The 23,593-nt window shown below is 31.9% G+C and overlaps 1 protein-coding gene and 1 long non-coding RNA gene across 4 annotated transcripts; one reads left to right on the top strand and one right to left on the bottom strand.

Moving 5' to 3' along the window:
- The first annotated feature begins 1,833 nt into the window (after positions 1 to 1,833).
- Positions 1,834 to 10,975, top strand: LOC148597940 (uncharacterized). Its single transcript, XM_088562097.1, has 3 exons — positions 1,834 to 2,139; positions 4,953 to 5,105; positions 7,593 to 10,975. Exons 1-3 carry the CDS (start codon positions 1,872 to 1,874, stop codon positions 7,847 to 7,849), a joined length of 678 nt encoding a protein of 225 aa, XP_088418223.1. The 5' UTR covers positions 1,834 to 1,871; the 3' UTR covers positions 7,850 to 10,975.
- A 7,253-nt stretch (positions 10,976 to 18,228) lies between these two features.
- On the bottom strand, positions 18,229 to 23,536 carry LOC148597939 (uncharacterized). 3 transcript variants are annotated; one of them, XR_015918700.1, is made up of 3 exons: positions 23,502 to 23,536; positions 19,727 to 19,836; positions 18,229 to 18,547 (listed from the first exon to the last, which is right to left on the bottom strand). It is a non-coding gene; the product is annotated as an uncharacterized LOC148597939 (long non-coding RNA). The 3 variants fall into 3 exon arrangements; XR_015918701.1 differs by having other exon boundaries at positions 19,727 to 19,791; XR_015918702.1 differs by lacking the exon at positions 23,502 to 23,536 and adding an exon at positions 23,078 to 23,495.
- Between the last annotated feature and the right edge of the window lie 57 nt (positions 23,537 to 23,593).

The following is a 23,593-nucleotide window of genomic DNA, read 5'->3' as shown; positions in this document are numbered from 1 at the left end:
GCAAAATATTGCTTTGAATCCATTTCGTGTGTACTTATTTTTTAAAATTTTAATTATTCTTTTTTCATTTCTTTAATTTAGAACAGGAACAGTAATTGCCAAAACAATCAGAAACAGAAACAAAAGTCACCGGAAGTGTAAAATCAATATACCGAGTTTGGCGTCAATTTCACAAAAAGTCGTAATTTAAAAGTGTGGAGTTGATCGTACAAAATGGCGTCCAAGCAAAAAATAGCAATGTGACGTCAAAAATTACGAGTAATATCACACTTACGACTTTTTGTGAAATTGATGCCAGATCATAGACTAGTCATAATTCATCTTCACGCTGGTTCTAGTCTGACTACTACGTTACGCTACAGAAAACACGCGAGAACTAGTTTAAATTGGTCTTGTGTTATTTTACTCCTACAACGTACAAGGTTGGAACTCCGTTCCTCCATACCCCAACTGGATGGCGCCAATATTTTATGATGTAAACTGTAACTTGAACGTAAACATAAAGTTCCTTTACAAAGTTTGTGATATATGTCTATGAAATAAAAATATAAAATTAATGTTACTTTATTTCATATTTCATTGAACTGAATATTCTCTTAACGAAAACAGCAAGCAAATCGGCTACCGTAACGGGAGATGTCAAGAATGCAAAAAAAAGTTTATAAATTAGAATCGCTAAAATATTAAGAAAAAACAAAACAAAATCAACTACAAAGTAAATGTGTATTGTTCAAGATTATTGTTATGATTTTCTTTTTACACATTTAAACAAGTGTTCTGAGTTGTTTTGAAACAAAAAAAACCATATTTAATTAGCACTCCACATAAGAATCGTGCAAATGAGAATCATCGTTGCATGGAAAGCCTACATATTTTTGTTTTGGATATTTTGTTTAAAATGTCATAGTAAACAGAAAGTAACATATGGCTTTTCATATAACCCTTGTTCACAGGAGATGAAAAATATATAGAATGTACTGTATAATTCAAAATTAAGGGAGATGATTATGTAAACGACACAAAAATACAATAGAAACTGTTAGATTTTTTATGTGGATTATCTCCTAATAGCAGGTAGATTGGAAAGAATAATTATAATAATTATATAATTATCAAGACATATAAAACAACTTAATAACAAAAAAAAAATGTGTAGCTTTCTGGGGGTGTATCACACATCACAGAATTTGCTTGATTCTTACAAAGAATCTACAAAGACTGCTACTTTAACTATAAAATACTTTCAAGCTGATCTCAAAACAGAACAAAATGCTCAAAAAATCCCCCAAATTGTTCAAACAGGATACCAATCTACATGCATATATGTTTATTGTAAAATATATGTCCCAAGATTGTAAAAGAATGGGCCGACTGCATGAAAATTATGGGAAGCAAAATTCTAGCGGAAATCAAAAGAATGTAATACAGGGACAAAGACCACACAGGGAAAACAGACACACACACAACAGAAACATAAAATAACCGAAGTAAAACACGAACATTGAAACAAGAGTAAATAAACAATTAAAACTGGGAGCATGGACTAGGTGCACTGGTAGGGTTATAGTGTCCTCAGCATTTTTAGAAATACCTACCAAGTGCTGAAAGTAAAACTATGACATGGACGTTGGTGAACAAATCGGATTGGGATCATAGTGCTGAAAAATACACCTAAATTACATGAATGACATAAAATTGTAAAGAAGAAAATTGTAGTTGATGTAAAACTGTACAAAAAATCTTTTTCCAATTTGATACCTGCATTATCATTACCATCGGTGTTTGAATGATTCACCGGAAGCAGGTAATACCTGTACACCCCTCGAGAAATTCGAAATGGACTCATCCATGAATGTTAACCAATTACCAAGATGGCGGATAGAGGTTCACTTTTGCTAATCATTGGATTGAGTTTTTCGGGAGCAGCCTTGCTGTTTCTCGTCATCGGGTTTTCTACACCACACTGGCTGGAACTAGACACGAAATTCATTACAAACAGTGGCTTCGAAAAGATTGGATTATGGGAGGCATGCTTCAAAAATTTCGCATTTTACCGAGACTATACTGGCAAACTATATAATGGTTGCTGGTGGATATTCTCTTATGAATATCGTCCAATATGGAGTTTTATTAATCCTCGTAAGTTGTTCTTGTTCAAATACCGAATTTATAGAGGAATTATTGTGTGTATTCTTAATTTTCTCTTCTCACCTGTCATTTTACCTGGCCAATTGTTTACTTCCGGTATTTTCTGAAACTGTTTGTTTTTGTGATTTTTCAGTTGTGTTTGGAAATATATAAATGCTTACTCATACAATAATTGGAATTCATTGAAGGTCTTGATTCTCTATGTGTATATAGCACAAAATGCACATGTTCCACCCGATATACAATGTGTCCAAGTGAACAGTGAAATAAATCCTACAATGGCTACATTGAAAGATCTTGTAACAGTAGAACAAAATTCATAACAGTACCATCTAGAAATGAAACATGGGACCCTTATCACTGTAAACTGACCCTTATTAACTATAATTGATCTGCAGGAGTAAACTCTACTAGACGTTTTTAATCATAATTTTCTTCAGCCATTCTTTTATCAGGGCAGAATTAAGTGTTTTCCATTTCATATAAACCAAACATCAATACATACAATTTAAGTGCACAATCAAAAAGAATTTATAATACCTTACAAGAAATTCCATTGTAATTCTGCCAATTCTTTTGCTAAGTGCTGATTGTTGGCAAAATACTGTTAATTGTATTTTTTCCAATGCAGTCGTTATAGTTTCGCCTTTTACCCTTTGACCTTAAGGATGCTCTTCTATGGAAACGCAAGTCATCTGATTGCAATTCTGTTTCCCAATTGGCCAAATACTGATAACTTGGTGATGTTACAAATAACTGCATCAAAAATTGAAATTGCGTGCCATTTGTTATTTTCCTCAATGAATTAAATGTAGAAACTTATGAGTAAAAAGTACACAATTTTACTGCATAAGTTATCTTTTTTTTTAAATATAGTACTTATCAATATTTATGTTGACAATAATGTAATTTGTCACAAATTTGAAAATAAACAATTATATAGTAGGAATGATGACCTTCAGAAGAATTTTTGACACAAAATAAGGCAGTAAATCTTTGTTTTCGTCAAACTGCTTTGACAAAGTAAACATTGTGATCTGGATTTTAAAAGTCTTCAGATTTTAACAATTCACATTTTACGGAGATTTTGTGATATGAATGTCATTATGAGCAAGTTATTTAACACATTTAAACATCTGTGTGTATCAGTAAAACTGTAGACCAATTTTAATTTTAAATTAGAACAATATATTGTATATGTGACACCGAGTATTGTGCAGCTAATGGAGTGCAGCATTTACTATGTAAATCATCTTCAATCTGTGAGAGGAAGCCACCACTTCACTCCCCCTCCCCATCTCAAATTTAAATGGGCTGCATTGACAATATCCAACATAAAACCTTCACTAAGGACAAATAAAAAAAATTGTTTGGTTCTGGTCACTTCTTGGAATTAAAATAGGTTTGGCAGTTTGGAAAATAAAATGATTTTTTTTCATTTTATTTTTTTCTAACAATTCACGACGTTTGCTGGACAATTTGCTAAATCCAGCAAGATGAAGCCTAAGTGTTAAATTAAAACATAAATTACAACAAGTGATCACTAGACAATCATCACAAACAGGAATAAAACATCAACAGTTTGTAAATTTCCAGCTTTCAGTTGTCACATGGCCACAGCTGTAAGTAAGTACCCATCCATTTTTTGTAAATACCAAGTCCTGTCCAGAGAAGATTCCAAAAAAATCTGGATTACCGGAAGTTCATTTTGACAAAAAAGTCAGGGATCAGCAGTAAAAACTAGGATTGGTTAGCTGACTGGAACTACATATACTAATTATACTTTTTTTATTTGACCTAAACAATATATCAAAGTGAGTTTTTTTTAAGTTGGAGAATGGAGACACTGTAACTCCATTTATAAGATCTCCTCTGTGGAGAGTGGAGAAATTAAAATTTGTGTTGACGGTAGTGTATATATACATTGAAACAGGTATACATGTACATGTACGTGTACATTTTGCCCATGTACAAGAACCATTTTAAAAAAAGTGTTGCTCGTCACTTAACACAATAAAATTTTATAAAATGTTTATGCAACAAGTAATGTGGAAGTATATGTACAACTACAAAATATCAGGGAAACAGACAAAAACATTAAAAAAAAACCACACGCACATGGGTAACCAAAAGGCATGAGCATCATGAACTCCAGCAAAAATAATAAAGGGAATAATGTGATGTACATGTACTGTTTCCTGTGCAAAAAAAATTGATGATTCACACTGAAATAAATTCAATAATTTCAATCTCGGACTTCCTCCCACCAAAACGTCACAAAACATCACAACTTGTACATGTATATCAATCCTCTGTTCACAAAATTTGAATTTTATGTTGAAAATAGCAAAAGATAAGGGAGAAAATCTTTATAGTAAATAAGATTAACAATTGGTTATCGTGAATAACCAAAATATGATCACTCATGCCAAAAACATATTAAGTTTTAACTCCTGCATTGAAAAGTTCGGCACTTGTGATCATATTTTGGTTACTCACTCTTTCCAATTAATTCTCTGTAATTATTCATCCATCATTCCTACTGACCCAGAAAAAAGTTAACTCCCAATTTATAGATGTATAATCATGATTATTGGTGTGACACATTTTCGATATAAAGTATTAGCATGTTTCATTGAAAATGTGCTACAGTTTATGCTTTTACACACTAATGAAACATAAAAAATTAAACCATCAGTTCTTAATTGACCAATAATGATCAATTTATTAATTACATAAATGCCAATTTATTAGCAATTCTGTCTTTCCGAATACATTGTACAGTATTTTTGTTTTTTTTGTAGCATGGTTTCTGGCAATCCAGGTCATGATGACCTTGACCCTGCTGATTGAGATAGCGGTTGTTCTGTTTTCGATTTTGTTCCTTATCCGATGCTGTCCTGGTAGAGATAGTTCTATTGCCATGTTTGTTCTTGGTATTTCTGCTTTAGTGTCAGGTAAATATTTGAAAGAAGTATAACATCACTAAAGGCCAAAAAATTGTGTGTGTGTCAGGTTATCTAACCAAACCTTTTCTTTTTACATAGTTGGCATAATGAAATTACCTCCACCTTGCCCAACTTTTAAAATGACCTGTAATGGTACATTATTATTGTTATTACTCTATTCCTTTGTAAAGCAATTGTCTTTGATGATTTTTAATGAATTGTAATGAAGTCCAACTCGGCTATTGGTTTGATGATGGCAGGCGGGTGGGCATGTGCCAACATTGGTTTCCTTCAAAAACTGGAAAAGTTTATATCAGGTTCAAACCAAACTTTGGAATATTGTTACAACCCAGTAAGTTAGATCCCTATTAATTTTTGAGGAACATAGTATAAGGTCAAGACCACAGCAGGGCTGTAGCCAGGTTTTCTAAATGGGGGTGCAAACTTATCACTTATAAGCAATTTAACTTGGTTATCCGGTATGATTTCTCTTTAATTATAGGCCAAGATGTAAATAAAAGTTCTTTTTTTTAATTTTTAAGGGGGTGCGATTGCACTTGTCGTACCCCCTAGCTACGGCCTTGCATAGGGCCCCAAAAACTTAATTTTTTCCATAAAATTGAGGTTTCAGTAAGGTAACTCCAAAAGTTTACATCTAAATCAAATCAAACTTTGGGGTAATGTTACATACTACATAAGAGAGATCTCTATAGATGTGTGGGAAATTATCTTTAAGGTCAAGGTCTCCGGTCAAAAACTTAATTTTTTTCCATTAAACTGAGGTTTACCTCTAACAATAACTATCAAAGTTTACCTCTGATTCAAACAACATTTGCATATTTTTATATGTCAGATAAAAGAGATACGATGTACCTATTGATTTGGGAAAAGTTTTGGTCAGGGTCCAGTATGACAAAAAAAATCTACTTTTTTGCATAAAAATGAGAATTCCAGATGATAACTTGAAAGTTTACATTTGATTGAAACGGACCCCATGAATATTGTTATATACCAGATAAATGAAAACACTATTGATTTTGGGGAATTTCATTTGTAGTCAAGGTCACTGTTGTCAAAACAAATTTTTCTATAAAAATTAAGTTTCTGAACGATAACTCAAAATGTTGGCATCCGATTCAAATGGAACTTTGGGATATTGTTACATACTGTACATGTACCAAGTAATTGAGAACCCTAGTGATTTAAAACATCGTAACTATTTCTTTCTCTAAAATGGGGACACAACTCACTTGTTCACCCTGGTGCATTTTGGTTTTTGTTAAAGTTTATGATCAGAATTGGCATAGCAGTCTCCTGAGCCATGAGAATGTAAAACCTGTTAGAACCCTTAAAGGAAAATAGTTCTGTCAATATTTATAAGTTTGCATCAAAGTGTAGTGGATTAACATAGAAATTTGATTAACTTTGTATCATTATTATTTCATACAAGAACTTCATATTATTTTGTTATGAGACTTACAAACATGTAATGCAGATAAATTATACCTCAGCTCCAAAGGAAACGGGGGGAACAACATGTGTACTGTTTTACAAGTTTTTGACCCACTTTTATCAACAAGCACTCATCACAGTGGCTTGAAATTTTAATACATATCTCCTCTACAGTGTAGATATGCCATATAGTGGGATACATTTTTTTGGAAAAATTGACAACTTCCTGTTTACAGAGGACTTTCTTTATTTTCCTTATATTGTCATTGAAGGCAGAGGTTTCACTAGCCATCACTCATAGATTTTTTTTTGTTTTCTGGTCTTATTGGAGTCCTGGTCTCGATTTCACAAAAAGTCACAAGTGTAAAGTTGATCGTAAGTAATGACGTCATGAACTAAAATAGCATTGTGACGTCATGATTTACGATCAATTTCACACTTACGACTTTCTGTGAAACCGACGCCTGGTCGTCCTTAATCTCATCTGACTTCCAAATAAGTTAATTTTATTAAATCATAAATACAAATGTAGCAGTAGTGTCAATCTGAAAGGACATCATTACACGGATGTTAAGCAGTGAATGGTTGGGGCAATTGACTACACTATGACAAGTGGTCCTGTAACAGTGATTACTTATAAAAAATGTAATCAGTCACAGCTGATTATGATTACCAATTACAATTACCCTGGTCATTTTTTAGATGCAAGATGCTATATATAAATTCTGGGGTTCCCAGGATGTATGCCATAAGAGTCATATTTTTTTCAACTTTATTTTCTATATTCATTATAATTGTACAGGTACATTTTGTAAGTGCAGGTGTAGTATGAAGTATGACTAGGGATCATGTATAAATTTACATCTACATTGATAATATACATGTACTTGCACATGTGCATGTATGATTGAGTGTCATGGTTTCAATTTTTTTTAAAAATATGATTTGGGTAATTTAAAAAAATCAATATCACCAGAAGTACCCGTAACTATTCCCAGAAGTAACAGCTACATACACTATTTATAAATATACTTTCTATTTCAGGAATCCTGACTGCCATATGTACAGTAATTTTCGGAGCCAAGTCGGTGGTAGATCGTCAATGGATGGAAAATCCAGACAAGAATTTCCTATCCTGGTCTTTCGGAATGGTGGTGTTTTCGGGGTTTCTTATTCTATTTGCTGGAATGTGTATCATTGTTTCCGGTCTACAAGTACGGTTAGAGAACCAATATGAAAGACGCAGAAAGCCATATGCAGACTATGCTCCTCAACATCAACGTCCACAGTACTATTCATAGATGCAGATTTTACATCTTTTTACAAGCATGTACTTGTATCTCAGTGTCATGTTTTTAAAAAAAAAAAAACAAAGTTTTTTTGTATGAGATGTATTTGAACAAGATTTTGTATTAAATCTAGATTTTATCATTTTGTAAAGGGGCTGAAAGATTACAAACATGTACATGTAAACATTACTTCATCAGTATACATTTGCACATACATGGTCTTGTGTAGAAAAGTTTCCATATACTGTAAAGCTTAGTAAATGTAACGAAGTAAATGTTTGTGGTATATGTAAATATATCTACTTTAATTTTCTTGATAATATGATCTATCCTTTTAATTTGGTAAATACATGTATGTCATGAAGAAGTACATGCATGGTGTATAATCGGTCTTCTAACCTCCATTACATGTAATATACAACATGAAAGATTCAAACATGTACCTATATATAACTTGATGAAAAATATGTATGGAGAAGTAAATTCAGTCTTCACATTTAAGCAGTAGTCTGAGGCCTAAGACTTGTCAAAATGGAGGTGGCCCTGTAAAATTAACTATTACAGGTCAACAGTCATTATACAGAATTTCTGAAAACTGCATTTCAGGCCTGTGAACTGGACAGTTAGTTGTGAAGACTGCAGTAAATATTAATTTTCGGAAATCTTTCAGGGCATTGTGTGTCCATAAGTGCTATATACATTGTACATTTTAGGGTTGTGAGGTACAATTTAATACACATCCATTTGTATTGTTATGTTTTTAACGGTTTATTTCTTATAAGTGTAAAATTAGCTGTAAAGTGTCAAGACAAACTTTGTGAGAATTATTTTTGATTATTATATGTGTTTTGACACAAATATTTTAGCATTTTTTTTTATCATTATGCTCTAATGGAGGTATTGATCAGTGACAACATTACTTGAAGAGGTCATGTCAGAGGTTAAATGAATACATTATAAACTGACCAATCATATGGCAGCAAGAATCACCCATTAAGGAAAAAGTCAAATGAGATACAAATTGCCTTATTTAAGCCCTGACTAGACTTTTAATGGAATGTTTCTAGAGCTTTCTATCAACTGGTATTCAGTATGAGTTCAGAAGCATTAAAATTGGATTTCAATAGGATTTGAGACTTACATATTTTGAGCCATAATTATATCTCATAGAGATCTTGGTTGTGAATATTTTTTAAATGTTTTTTTTTTCTCCAATTACATTCCACCTATTTAAATAATGTATATGTTTCTTAAGCTCTTAAGATTTTAAAGTGTACTGTACATATATATAGCTGTGATAAAATTTCTACATCAATTTTATGTACAGTGATAATTGGAAATTGTTTTCAGATGACTAACCATTATCAGGATTATACAATTCAAACTCTGGATTATTTTTTAGAAACTTTTTAAGTTGAGCATTGACAAAGCTACTGGTAGTTTTTCCTGGATATTTTATTGTCACACCCTTTAGTTGGTAATGTTAAATAATGTCTAATTTTGTTAAACAATTGCATGCACATTCTTCAGTTTTTCATTTTAACTTATGTTACGGAATTTCCATTAATTATGGGTTCTGAAACACTTGCAATTTACATTGTATTATAGGTAAAATGGAATGCCTTACTGACCAATAGACATTGATGTTACAAAAAATATCTGTTTCATACATTTACAAATAAAAATGGATGTTACAATTGAAATAAGAGTCCATTGACCAATGAATGTAACTGTTTTATTTCACTTAAATCTCATTATGTAAATATATACTCACATGTGATGTAAATAGTAATACAGTAATATACAGATCATTTTGTGTTATTCCTTTTTATGATTAGAGGTCTTTTAGATAGAAATTTTAATTAATGGAACAGACCAATTTGCAATTTTGAAAGCATATATTTTCTAAAACTGATCTGTAATTGTTTTCGAAACATTCTAATTTTTTTTTTTATTTTAATCATTTATTTTCATTTGGATTATGTCCTGGTATTTTTCTTATTCTTTACTTAGTGAAGTTTTGACTTTGTTGTGAATAAAAAAAAATTAAGTGATAAAAATATCGATCTTTAATTCAACTTTAGTTTTTTATTCAGTTAGTACTTGTAACTTGTATTTACTTTATTAGAATTTTTCATCTTTAATTCCATATTTATTGAAAATATTGAATTTTTTGGAAGAAATACTTAAGAAAAATAAATTGTAGTACCTGCCAATTATATGTGTATTTCAACTTCTACTTGGGAGACTTATTGTCTTGTCTGTCTGTCTGTCCTTCAGAAATTTGTAAGCGCAACTTATTGGAAACTACTGCACCAAATTTCATGAAACTTTGAAGGTGGTAAGGACCTGATATGTAGTTGTAAATATTATGAGAAATTTTGATCCACTTAAGTTTGAATGGCAAGACATACATTTTTGAACGCCAGACAAACTTGAATACTTGGTTGGTGTCTTTCTGATATACCTGTAAAAACTTTGTGTGCCATCTTACATTGTATATCCTGTATAAACAATGATTATATTTTTATAATGAATAGTAGCACGATCAGCAGTTCATAGCATTAGGCTCATGAGATTTTCTTCAAAGCATTATTTTTTAAAGTTTTTCTTTAAAGGAAAAAGAACATTTACGTCAACAACCTTAGTTTCATGATTAAATGTCAATACACATGTTTAATTTTGACATCATTTATCTTTTTTTTTGACAGATTTGTACTTTTGGTGAGAATTTCACTCCATGGGTTGTGTTTTGTTAATACATATCATTACCTGGTATATAATATTTCAACAACATTTATCAGGGTTTTTTTTAATATTGTATTTTTGATAATATTTTGGTTCCAAGAATTTTGTAATAATTTTTAAAAATTATCATTGTTTTAACCAAAACTCATATTCAGAAAGTTGTATTTATTTAATTGTTTTTACTGTTATGGGTCAAAAATGTACTGACGATTATTTTCTGTGTATTCCAAATTTATGTTAGGGAATCTTGAATGACACAATGGAAAATGTTGTAGATAATGAATTATTTCGTTTGACGTACATCAGTTTTTTTTCTCATTTTTTCATGTTGCTTATATAGACCTTATTATTTGTGAATTCTTAAGTAATAAATGATTTTTTTAAAAAAAAGCTTTTTTTTTTTTAAAGAAACTCCTTAAAAATGTTGTTTCTTTAAACTTGTTAAATGGACAAATTTCTTAAAAACATTTACTAAGTTTTTATACCCCACACAACGAAGTTGCAAAGGGTGTAATGTTTTTTACCCGTCCATCAGTCCATCTTCAGTTTTCCAGACATTTTTTCTAAAGCCTTGCAAATATTGGCATGATTTTTGGTATATAACTTCACCATGATAAGTTACAGGTCAAGTTTAACTTTCATTCTGCTCCAATGATTTTTACCAAATTACGGGCCTTGATCTTAGAAAAATTCACAGAAAAAAAACGTTTTCTGGACTTTTTTTCTAAACACATGCAGATATTGACATGATTTTCGGTATATAAATTCACCATGATAAGTTACAGGTCAAGTTTAATTTTTGTTGTGCTCTAATGATTTTTATTGAAATTACACGCCTTGAACTTTGCAAAATTAACAGAAATAACAGTTTTCCTGACTTTTTTCTAAATGCTTGCAGATATTTACATGATTTTTGGTATATAAATTCACCATGATAAGTTACAGGTCAATATTTTGTTTTGTTCCACTCTGATGATTTTTACCAAAATTACGGGCCTTGAACTTAGCAAATTTTGCAGAAATAACAGTTTTTCAGACTTTTTTTTTCTAAATGCTTGCAGATTATGACATGATTTTTGGTATATAGGTTCACCATGATAAGTTACAAGTCATGTATACATTTTGTCATGCTACATTAATATTTACTTTGGATTAACTAAAACTCATAGAAATCACAGTCTGGAGTTTGAAACTACCATTCTGAGTAATAGAATTTAGTTAGAAGATAAAGGTCTAAAGCCTAAACAACATTCTTATTCTTCTTTTTATCGGGATTCTTCTACATGTATTTCTCTTACAAACAAATTTACTTGAGTATCCAACGTGAGGACGCGTGGGGTATGTGAGCACTCACTAAGGTTCTTTCACTGTTGCGAAAGTTGGGTACAAAAGTATAATAACATTTGCAGGTTCTTGATTCAAAAATGTGTTTGCATTGTCTAGAAAACTTCGCTAATTATTGATATCAATAATTGAATTATGCACATGTTGATAAATATCCATTAAGATGTGATACTAAACATCTAAATGGGGAACAAATTCCACCATGGATTGCCGTGGGACAAGTCATATACATATTACAATGCTTCTTCCTTGAAGGTGTACTTGCATGGATGTGTTTAACTTGCTACGTCATGTTAAGGATTGGCCATTTCACTTTATACAGGTTAGCTTGATGAAATTCTGGACTAACAGAAACATACAGTGTGGTATCTGTTAGTTACATAGAATGCCTTTATTTTAAAATGGTGTGGGCCATTAACTCAAAATCAAGTAAGAGCATTTCTTTAGAAGTTAGTAAAATAATATCAATATTTCATAACAATTGATCAACCATAACTATAAAGTCATCGCACAAAAACTAAGTGAATATAGACGACGACGACCGGACGCTGCCGACGGTGACGCTGCTATCAGCACCATACCAATATACAATGTTTTGGGGCGACACTATTATATTAAATATATATAGGCTAATTCGGGTTTTGGAATGCTCTATTTTCAATTCCCTAAAAAGCATGTCAACTACTCTTCCTTAGGACCAATTTGTTAGTGTGTGATTTGCTAAGAATTTACATCTATAAGGTCTTTGTTTTTACATTAGTCCTAGTCAAACAGTTCTCTAGCAAAAGAGAATAATCTGCATAATGGAAAAAAATTCCCACTTAGTCATATACTCAAAAGATAACATTCGAAATTCTTATGAAACCAAAGTACAATGCCGGTATATGAATGACTTTAATACTAAATCCATCGATACTGGCTCACAGTTAACACTTTAAAATCAGTATTCCAGCTAAATCTTCTATAAAACAATTTTAATCAACTTCTAAATAGTTTTATACATTTGTAGTCTGAAAAATGTTTCCTTGGACAAAAACTGTATACTATGATACTTGTTTTGCAGCTGTATAAAATATATCCAGAGGCACTGCCAGTATCGTTTGGTTTCAGAACCAACCTTAAATATATTTACATTCAGCATTTCAAAACACTGTAATTCTCTATTTCATTAAATCCTATAACGCTTCACAATTTGATAAGACTTAGTTACTTTTACGTGTGTAGTATTAATGTCTTGATACTAAACTAAACCTTCATCCTTTTAACAGAAAAGGGATTCGTCCATATTTGTCTATCTGCAAATATAAGAGAGGATTTATTTACTTATTTTTAATACTTTACAAAAATAATCAAAAATGTTTTTTAACATACATGTAGTTGCATATCAATACCTGCATTTGTTGATTGAGTTTATGTTGTTACTCTACATCTATAATCATAAACAGTAAATCTAACTGTGTAATTCAAAATCAATGTCTATTGAATATTCTTAAAAAAAATCATCTGACATCACTACGGCTATAAAACATTTTAAAGAACATTGTATGTGCAATGTATTTTATTTTGCATGCGCATATGTGTACAATATCAAAATAAAATGAGCTCAGAACACCGCCATCAAAACAAAAAATATCTCAAGCGCCAAATCCTTAGAGATTTGGCCGTGGACTAAGTCTAAAATTATTACAATGTAGTTGTTTAGTCTTTAGCATATTTGGTTTTCATTGTATTCTGAGTTTGGTGTCATTATAATGACTTATTTCTCCGAATACACCATGACCCACATTCACGGGTATGACTATGCTCGGGACTGTGTAAACGCTTTGATGCTTTACACCGTCCGTAAAAGACTCAAAATGATAGCCAAGGACGTTAAGAAACCCTTCAGTCTGGTATAAAGTACAAATACCAGATATGAGTGCAAACCGGGTCAAACAGTATTGAGTATATATGTTAGTACGAAAAAAAAAATAAATAAACCAAGTATAGCAATAGTCAGCTGATGGTCAGCGTCTCTCATATCGTGCAAATGATTGGCTAAAACTGTGTTACGAAAGATTTTTGGGGATTTTAGTGTTTATATCCACAAAGACAGTCGAATTATCAACTCAATTATCTGATGTCCTAGTTTTATAATGCAGGAAATGAAGGGTGTAATGGATATACGGAAAGTGCTATCATTTTCAACATTATTGTTATAGTGTCATTTAAATATAGTCTGTAAAGTACATTTGTACAAAATCCAGTGAATTTATCCTTATTTTTTTTTAAAGGTTACGATTGTCAAATCATTGTTTTTTTTTAAATCTTGTTTTCACAAATGGGTATTTGTACCCTATTTGGAACCCTATATATACCTAAAAATTAAGTCATTTTTAGCTCACATATCCATGTGAGGTATTCCCATCACTTGGTGTCCGTCGCGTCTGTTGTTGTTAACAATTTTTTAAAACTCTTCTCCTCTGAACCTAGGTATAATATTCCTTTGGGTAATCTGCATAGAACTTACCTGGGGATTTTTGATCTGTCAAAAAAAAACATTGCCGCTCTTACAAAAAATAATACATAGCAGTCAGACAGAAGTTTTTTGCTTATATCTCCAAAAAGCGTTACGTTCAGCCAAATTCGGATATGGATACAAATTTCAGGATGATGAGATCTTTCTGTAGTAAAGGTTTCGTTTTAATATGTTATACCATGTTGGAGTTATTGCTGTTTTTGACTATTTTTATTTCTCTGAAGTCAGTTGATGAACCAAATTTGGTATGAATGATCCTTATAATATTCTGCATAGAACTGTCGTGGGGATTTTTTTATCCGCCAAAAGCATGGCCGCTGTTACATTACAGTGTGGTAAATTGGAGTCACCTTTTCCAACCATCCATCCTTGAAGTTTTTGTCACAAAAATTCTTGCTCCAAATGGACAGGTTGGTCATAGGATGTAAACAATTTTAATTGCTGTCCGCCATCATCTTTCTGTACGAATGGGGTTATATTGAGTACCACAACTCATGCAACTTTATATTGGATTGAATTGTTATGACGAGACAGTGAGTGAGTGAGGGAGTTTTTAACGTCCTTGAATTCCCTCTCGGGTCCCGCACGGACGGACGAGACATTATAATAGTTGCTGTGTATATCTGACAAACAAAACTTTTTTTCTTGTATTTTTCCCCAAGCTCCTTGCTTGCTCAACCATAATATAATTGCTAGATATAATTGCTAGGTCAGGTGAATGGGATAACCTAAATATGGTTTTAATTAATTAATCTGGTTCATTTTTTATACATTTATGTAACCTTCCTCTTGAAATATTTCTTAAATATTTTTGACAAAAGGCAAAAATGGAACTTTTTATTTTCACTTATTAATATTTTTTTAATGAGTCCCTTCAAATACCTCGCTAGCAAGTTAGCTGAACTAGCAATCTTACTTGTGCTTTGCAAGGTCTTGGCAACAGCTAAAATGATTTTATAAAAGAAAAAACGTTTTATTCACAAAATCGGCCTCTCTTACATGTAAATAATATTACTTGCCTCAAATTTGTTTCTATTTTTACATTGTAAAAGGATCATGATTTTACAGCTTGCATAAAGATGATAAATTTCTAATACACAAAAGATTTAAATAAGGGGCTGACTTTAGTAGAATTTATTCTTATTGAAAAAGCTAAATGTGACTACTTTTGTTGTGATACTTATTTTAACCTCCGTCATCAACAACAAAAGCAGTTATAGTGGCTTATCAACCTCATCTGTTCATCCTTTCATCATGATTTTGGATACTTTCTTTGTTTTATCTGTAATTTAACAAGACTGATAACCTGTCTTGACAAGGGCCACTTTTTTTACTTTTAGTACATGCATGTATATATATATGCAAACAACCTATACATTGGTTCAAACGTATGGTCAGAGAACGAAATCACACAATGTTGGTCCCCATGATAGTTTAAACTGTTGTAAAAGTTCATTATGTAAAAACTCACATTAAATATTGTCATTTTTTTCAATAATAGGAGGCTGCAAAATTTAGCCTACAATTTAATATGGACAGACTGTCTGCGACGTCCAATATATGTAGAATTTAAGACCAAAACTATGAATGGTTAAATATGTTCTGACTATATTTGTCGACACGGAAGAAGAGGATTGCGCCAGTGCAGAAGCGCTGTGTTCTGTTTTTATAGGTCGATGGATACTATTTCATATTTATATAATAATAATTTGGAAATTATTGGCTGTATAGAAATGTATAAAGCTTTCCCAGAAGAAAGTCTCACACATTCTCCTCACCGAGATAGACTTAATTCGCACATAGCAACATGGAGGTGCACTGTAAAAAAAGAATGAGCTCTATCCATCATAGGCATAACTTAAAATCATATTATACATACATAAACACTGGACCCTATAATTAATGTTGCTCAAATACTCTTTGAGTTACAGAGTGTACGAAGTCTGCCTTCCACAGTGGCGAAAAATAGCTTTATTCACCAAACTTAAATAGAGGGAAACTTTCGTCAAATTTCTCCAAAATAGGAGTTGTTCAATACTCATTGAAATACAGATTTCACGAAGTAAATATCGTTCACAGCATAATTGACTAAAATGGCAAAGTGCAACATTCTAAACTGTAGGGGAAAGTATGTCGAATTCGAAAATGTCCAACGTCAGTAAATGGATACACCATAACGATCCACGAGTACATGACGACGACTACATGTATAAAACTTTTGTAGTTATGACCTCAATCTTGTGGCAACATAACCCTGTTCCAGAAGCCTTATTGTAAGAAATCAAGCGCGATACAAAAAGTCTGCGTAGATACGGCAAGCTATGGCATAACGTATGAGTTAGAATATGAAATCTCCGAACGCAGGTGTTGATGGGATGCTGCCACAGATAAAAGGAAAGTTGACAATTCTGAATGAAAACTCATCACATTTGTCATAAAGTTTGGTCAGTAGTTATTCTTGATTCTTAATCGTTACAGTGTATCCATCTGCGCCATGAAAACTGATTTGTTCAACGTGTCATAGTTTTCCTTTCCTCTTTCGTCTACCCCGGACTTTTAATGAGCAACTCGGTGGGTTTGTCTAGAAAAACAGAGGACGCTTACCCTACCGGTGTCATGTGGTCCATACACCCAGTTTTTAGTGGAGCCTGAGTTGCTCATTTGCTTTTGTTACTTTGTATGTATTTTAGTTACTTTTTGTTCTTTGTTGTGTATGCTTGTTTTCCATGGATGACATTGTTTTGATTACCGCTATGACCTTGGTATCCTTGAATACTCTTTACCATCTATCTCTAAGTGTAGGTCAATATATGGGGCTGAAATGCACACGAAACGTTTGGGAACATATAGTATACTAAAATTGATGCATCTGGTTTTTTTTATGATTATGTGTAATATTTTCTTACAGCTTCGCACAAAACATTACGATTTTCTCATATGTCCTTTTGTAAAACGATGCATTTGTCGAGCATACTACATGCAATTTTTGCAACAATCGGAAATGTTCCAATGACTTGAAATGGATGAAAATCTTTTGAAAACAAAATTTGTCATGTGCCACCCTCTGTCTGTTTTTTTTTTTTTTTTTTGTTTGCCTGGACACCCTCTTAAAACCCCACCGCAGACTTCGTGTTGTTACATGTATTTTGTATTCAGATTATACACTGGTGCATTTTTTTGCATTTCATAATATCCGTTCCTTATCTATTTTCTGACAGCCGAGTTGATACATTTGTTCATTTTCCGAAGTTAAATTCGAGTAGATTATCATCAAGAAGAGTTCGCCCTCAATGTAGAACTGTCCTGGTATACTTTATTTTACTTGTTTTTTTTTTTTCAAGAAGTGAACAGTTAAATTAATTATAAACTCTTTCGCTTATAGACATCGTTAAAAATTCAAATAATCATTTTGAGGACGCTTACCCTACCGGTACACCTGGTCCAAGCTCCCACTTTTTATTGGAGTTCGAGTTGCTCATTTACTTTTGTCACTTTGTATGTATTATTTTATTTACTTAATGTTCTTTGTTTTGTATGTCTGTTTTCCTTGTCTGGTTTTTGTCCTTGGATTACATTCTTTTGATTTCTGCTAGAATCTTGGTACTCTTGATTACTCTTGGTTCTTTGTCTGTTATTTCTTAAGTAATCATCGAAATCTCTATCTCAACAAATTAATTAGAAAAGTAAAACAAATTAATAACGTGTAGAGCTCAAGGTATTAATTATCTGGTACATTTGTATTTGTGTTCGAGTTGCATGTACTGCCAAATAAAGATGAAACTCATCTGAACTCATTTATTAAAACATAAGCAAAAATAAATGTAAGGAAAAAGAAGTTCAAAAGTATATTTTGTTAAAGTCTTATTTAAACGGGCACATATTCTTAGATGATCCAACGTTTATCAAAAACATATCTAGAATAACTCAGCATGCAGGACCAATACAACAACACTTAGATATGATTTTCAAGAAGATACTTTTTTCTGTTTTGCCACTACATTTCGATTTTACGCATTCACTGTTGCATGTAGCTTCATCACTAAAGGAAAATGTATCGCACTTCATTTGGAAATAGCCTAAGTGAGGAATTAAGATTGAAACTGAAAAACGAAAATTGGTCGCTTTTAACAGGTTGCAATGTAAAAAATCAGGCATATCTCGATATATGTTGGCACGGGGTAATTTACTGAATTTAGTAATTCAATGTAATGTTTATATCATATGTCAAATAGTAAACAGATTTTTTAATACGACAATGGATGGCTCGGAAAAAGACTTTGAAGTTCCCTAACAGAGCAACAAAATTTTGCACCAAAATAAAGAGTTTTCTCCCTTTTTAAATAAACTTCAATGCTTTCCATATAAGTTTGTTTTCTCTATACCTAGTGTAGTTAATCAAAAACCAACATTCAACTTTAAGAAAGGATGCATCTATAATATTAAATGGATGAAAACATTTTGAAAACAAAATTTGTCATGCGCAATCATCTGCCTGATTTTTGCATGGATATCCTCTTAAAGTTAAAGCAATTAGAGTTTCTATTTTTTTTGTCTGTTTTGAAGTCACATGATATTAGACTATGCCTATGATGGACGGAGCTCAATGTTGTATTTTAGACAAAACAACGCCTCCGCACTTACTGCAATCATCTGCATGTCGAAAAATGTCTTCACTTCTGTCAGAATTCATATTCTACATATATAGTACGTCGCCGCTGACACTCTTTCCATATTATGCATGTTGTGTACATACTATAATTTTCAGTTATCATTGTATGAAAATTGTGTACAAGTAAGTACTCTATGATGGTACATGTATCATACTAGTTATAACCTGTGTAATCTGGATTGTACCAGTAACTCCTATTATAATTCACGTAGCGCAAAGGGCAATAATTTTAAGAAGAACATAAGTTCGAAGTTCCTGGTTTGAATTTTTGGCTGCCTACCTTTGTAATGTATTAACCAGGCATATGAAACAAAAAAAAACGGATGCTTTATTTCGTGTTTCAGGGCATCAATTCGAATTTGCATAATGTTTTTTTTCGCGAATGCGTAATTAATTTCGTGATTCGGGATATCCATTCGAATTTGTATAAATTTATTTTTGCGACCAATTATATTTTAAACATGTATTCAATACTAAATGGTGTTTTATTTTAACTCGGCGATTGAACTCTTCATTTCAGTATTTATTTTTTTTCTCACAAAATAAGTGAAAATAAATTGGTCGCAAAACAATTTAATTTACAGTAATTAAAGTATGAATAGTATCTTACCTGTACAAATAAAAACTGCCGTGATCATTATAATTGTCGACGTCATAATTCCTCCGTATACTATCCTTCACAAAAGTAAAACAAAACTTGTTTCAAGTAGTGAAACTTGTCTAAAATAAACGATTGAGAAATTTGTACGGTTAAGATAGTTGTTCGGTGAACACAGAGTTTAACAGTATTAAATGTCAGTGCTTGTAAAACTCAGGCTGTTGACGAAACATGGTGTGAAAAAAAAACATCATTTTTTTAAATTGAATTTGACTATTTGCATCATCTGAATCAATGGAAAAAGAAGATTTTCCATATCACTTTGATAATCTGAGTTATAATTTCATTGAAATGCAATAAAAATAAGCGTTTAAAGGGCAGATAATGCCGTCCAAAATCTCATTTTTCTAGAAATCCTGCAAATCTGAAAAAAATCCAATGATACAGAGATCAAATAATGGTCTTTTCAAATAGACTTATTATCCTTAAATGAAATTGTAGGTTTTTCACATTCATGTTTCTGATTTAACTAAATGAACTTTTACATCAAATGGAAAAATACGATGAAGCAGAATCCGGAAAAAAAATTAGAAAACTCGGCAAAACCAGTAACTATTTAAAGTCTCAATATATGACTTTAAGTGTACTTAAAACCTTGATTAACCGAACAGCTGTCCATATGTAAATCCTAAGTTTAAAGTCTAAAATGGTTTGGTTTAGACAGGTTTTCATTGAATATCAAAAGAAGCAAACATTTTGGTTGTAACTTTTTCACGGATTTTCATGTATTTATTTTTGTAATTACCATTTTATTACCATAACTGTGTTGGTTACATGTATACCATAAATATACAATGAAACCTGTCTATATCGATCCCTAAATTAACTGATAAAACTGTCATAACCAAACTTTATTTATCGGAAATACACCGCCAAATATAGGAAATTGTTATTTTGCTTGTTAAAAAGCACTACCCACATCTGCTTCATATAATATTTTCAAATTAAAGAGGATACAATCTTTTAAAGTTTCACAATACCCTTTTATTTTGTAATGCAGACATTTTGTTATAATGTAACACATGAAGTCAAAATGTCTATTCTGAAAATATATTGTTTGCATCAAATATATTTTTCGTTTGTTCAATTTGTTCTCGAAGCACTGAATTTACATCCTGTGTGTTGAGAAATTTATTAACTTGACCAACGCCGGCGGCATTGCTTCACTGTTCGTTCTAATCTAGTGAACATCCCTCTATGGTAAAAATTATGGAAAGACCCAACCATTATTTTTTCAAACGATATATTTGGGACCCATTTATCCAAAAGACAACAGGAAATTCGGATAAATGAATGAGAGAGAGAGCGTATCATATCATAAGGAACATCCAGGAAATTATGGGTCTCTAAGCTTTTAGCTAGTCTGACCAGACGACTGTCAAAAAATTTATATTACCAAAATCTCCAAATGAGATATCTACGGAAGCAGTAAAACCAATGCGGTAGAATTCTTCACTACAATAGAATCTAAAGAAAATTAATCACAGAGGACAGCCCTTACATGAAAGAAACATGCAGGACCTTATTATGTCAATTATTGCTGATAATTGACCGCTTTGATGTTATTTCGCTGATGCCTCGATCAATGGCAGTTTAAAACAGATTTTAAACTTTAATGTCCTGTCATTTTTTTTTTTTTTTTATTATTATTTCATGGTCATTTTATGCATTGTCTCATGTTAACTTGTACAATGGTTTAAAATAGCAGCGAAATGAAATGGATACTCTAAAAGGCAAATTTAGAAAAAAATGTCTAACCTGAACCTCTATTCTAACTTAAAAATAGGTTTGTTTTCAAGAGGTGTCTTTTGTTTATTATTATTATAAAGTGACTCTACAAAAAAAAATGACTGGTTAAGACTGGTTTTCTGATTGTTCGGTGTCCGGTTTTAATAAGTTCCATTGTAATTGACTAACAACAATCTCCACCATAATGTCAATAAATTTTAAAAATTCAGTTAAATCTATATTTCTTCGTACGATGACATAAACTCACAGACATTAACATATTTAAATGATTTTAAATGATGTTGTCTCATTATACAGCTGAGATGTTATATACTGGTAAATGTTTCTGACCGTATAAAAGTTTGATATAAGACAGTAAACATTTTACTATTTACAGGTAAATCAAAGAAAATCTGAAAAACCAAAAGTTCTCTTTTTAAAATTTGTGGGGTTTTTCTTGTATTCTTAAAACTGACAATTAAGCGTCTGAAATGGACAGATATGTTGAATACATCGGCATCTCAGATAAAAGTATACCAACATGCGTCTTTACATCGTTTATATGCTACATTTTAGCATTTTGGTTCGTGTTGGGGTATCTTTTTTCAGGGTACAAATGGCAATGTTTGATTTACCGTTCAAATATTCAAAACTTAGCTTAATTCGAAGCTAAGAAATTATTTAAATGTACAGTATCATACCAAAACTTGTTTGAACTACGGTATTTTGAAAAAAAAATTACGATAAAGGATGAAAAAGAAGAAAATCTGAAATTTTGAAAATTCCTCTTTTTACGATTATATAATAATTGTGAACCCTAAAAGAAAAACTAAGCCCATAAATAGATATAATGTGTCGGATACATCGTCATCTTAATCATATCCCCAAAATGTGAGTTTAACTGTTTTTGCATGTTGTAATTGGGAAATTAGTTTGATTTATGTTGGGGTACGGGTAAACATTCTATTTCGTCAACATATTGGAATGATGAGTCGGCCTGTACGTGGTTTTTCTTAGCCCATGTATTATTTAAAGACTTGCCCTTTGATGAGCAACTCGGCGGGTGTCTCTGGAAAACCAGAGGACGCTTACCCTACCGGTGCACCTGGTCCATGCTCCCAGTTTTTAGTGGAGTCCGAGTTGCTCATTTGCTTTTGTTACTTTGTATGTATGATTTAAGTTACTTTATGTTCTTTGTTGTGTATGTCGGTTTTCCATGTCTAGTCTTCGTCCCTGGATTACATTCTTTTGATTACCGCTATAACCTTGGTTCCCTTGATTACTCTTTGATAACCGCTATAACCTTGGTTCCCTTGATTACTCTGTAAATGTTGAAACTAGACCAATTTTATACATAATAGAGTAAGTTCCAAACCATCTGTATTCCCATTTCCCCACAATGTTACTAGTATGTTAATTGTATTATGATTTCAGAGAGAACTTTGCACTGTATTCCATAAAATGGAAAAAAGGAGAGATATGGTGAAACGCAACAATGCACCAATGTATGACCTTTATCAACAGAGCCAATACTTACAGAGATCACCGAAATGTCTTCAATATGCATAAACTCACATTTGAATGAACTCTGAAAGTCTCCGACAACAAAAGTAATAAAATCCATGGAAACAGATCGATGACACTTCTCCACATAAACTAAAAAGTCAAATAACGACACGAGGACACTTCAATGACCAACATCTCCTGACTGTTGACATGCGCATGTCTGCGGTAGGGTTGAACTAGTTTTGTATACATTAACGATCCCTCTTAAAGGTAAAAAATAAACTGAAACCACAAATAAACACAATGTACTCTGTAATATATCCAATTCTCCTTCATGGAATACCTCAACATACCACATATAGACAAATTGAGATACTCAATTAAAGAACGCTGGCAGCTACAAAAAACTAGCTCAAAACATATTAAGGAATGACAACAAATCCACTAAATTATCAACAAATAAAAAAGTTATTTTCATTTATCGTTATCTTACTATTGCTTTCTATGTACTTCGTAAATGTAGTTTTACTTAATGACATCATACATTGTATCGTTATACTTAACGTTTCCTTAAATAACTTAAAT

Source organism: Perna viridis, chromosome 14, assembly GCF_037379345.1.
Source record: "Perna viridis isolate PV_CMFRI_1.1 ecotype Kerala chromosome 14, ASM3737934v1, whole genome shotgun sequence".
NCBI classification, from domain to species: Eukaryota; Metazoa; Mollusca; class Bivalvia; order Mytilida; family Mytilidae; genus Perna; species Perna viridis.
The sequence above is the reverse complement of the archived record's forward strand: the minus strand, read 5'-3'. Positions and strand labels throughout refer to the sequence as shown.

Bases quoted from the DNA above. Each gene is read 5' to 3' on its own strand.
- LOC148597940 (XM_088562097.1), top strand. From the start codon at position 1,872: ATGGCGGATAGAGGTTCACTTTTGCTAATCATTGGATTGAGTTTTTCG. The intron at 2,140-4,952 runs GTAAGTTGTTCT...TTTTTTTTGTAG, and splicing joins ATGGAGTTTTATTAATCCTC to CATGGTTTCTGGCAATCCAG. The intron at 5,106-7,592 runs GTAAATATTTGA...TTTCTATTTCAG, and splicing joins TATTTCTGCTTTAGTGTCAG to GAATCCTGACTGCCATATGT.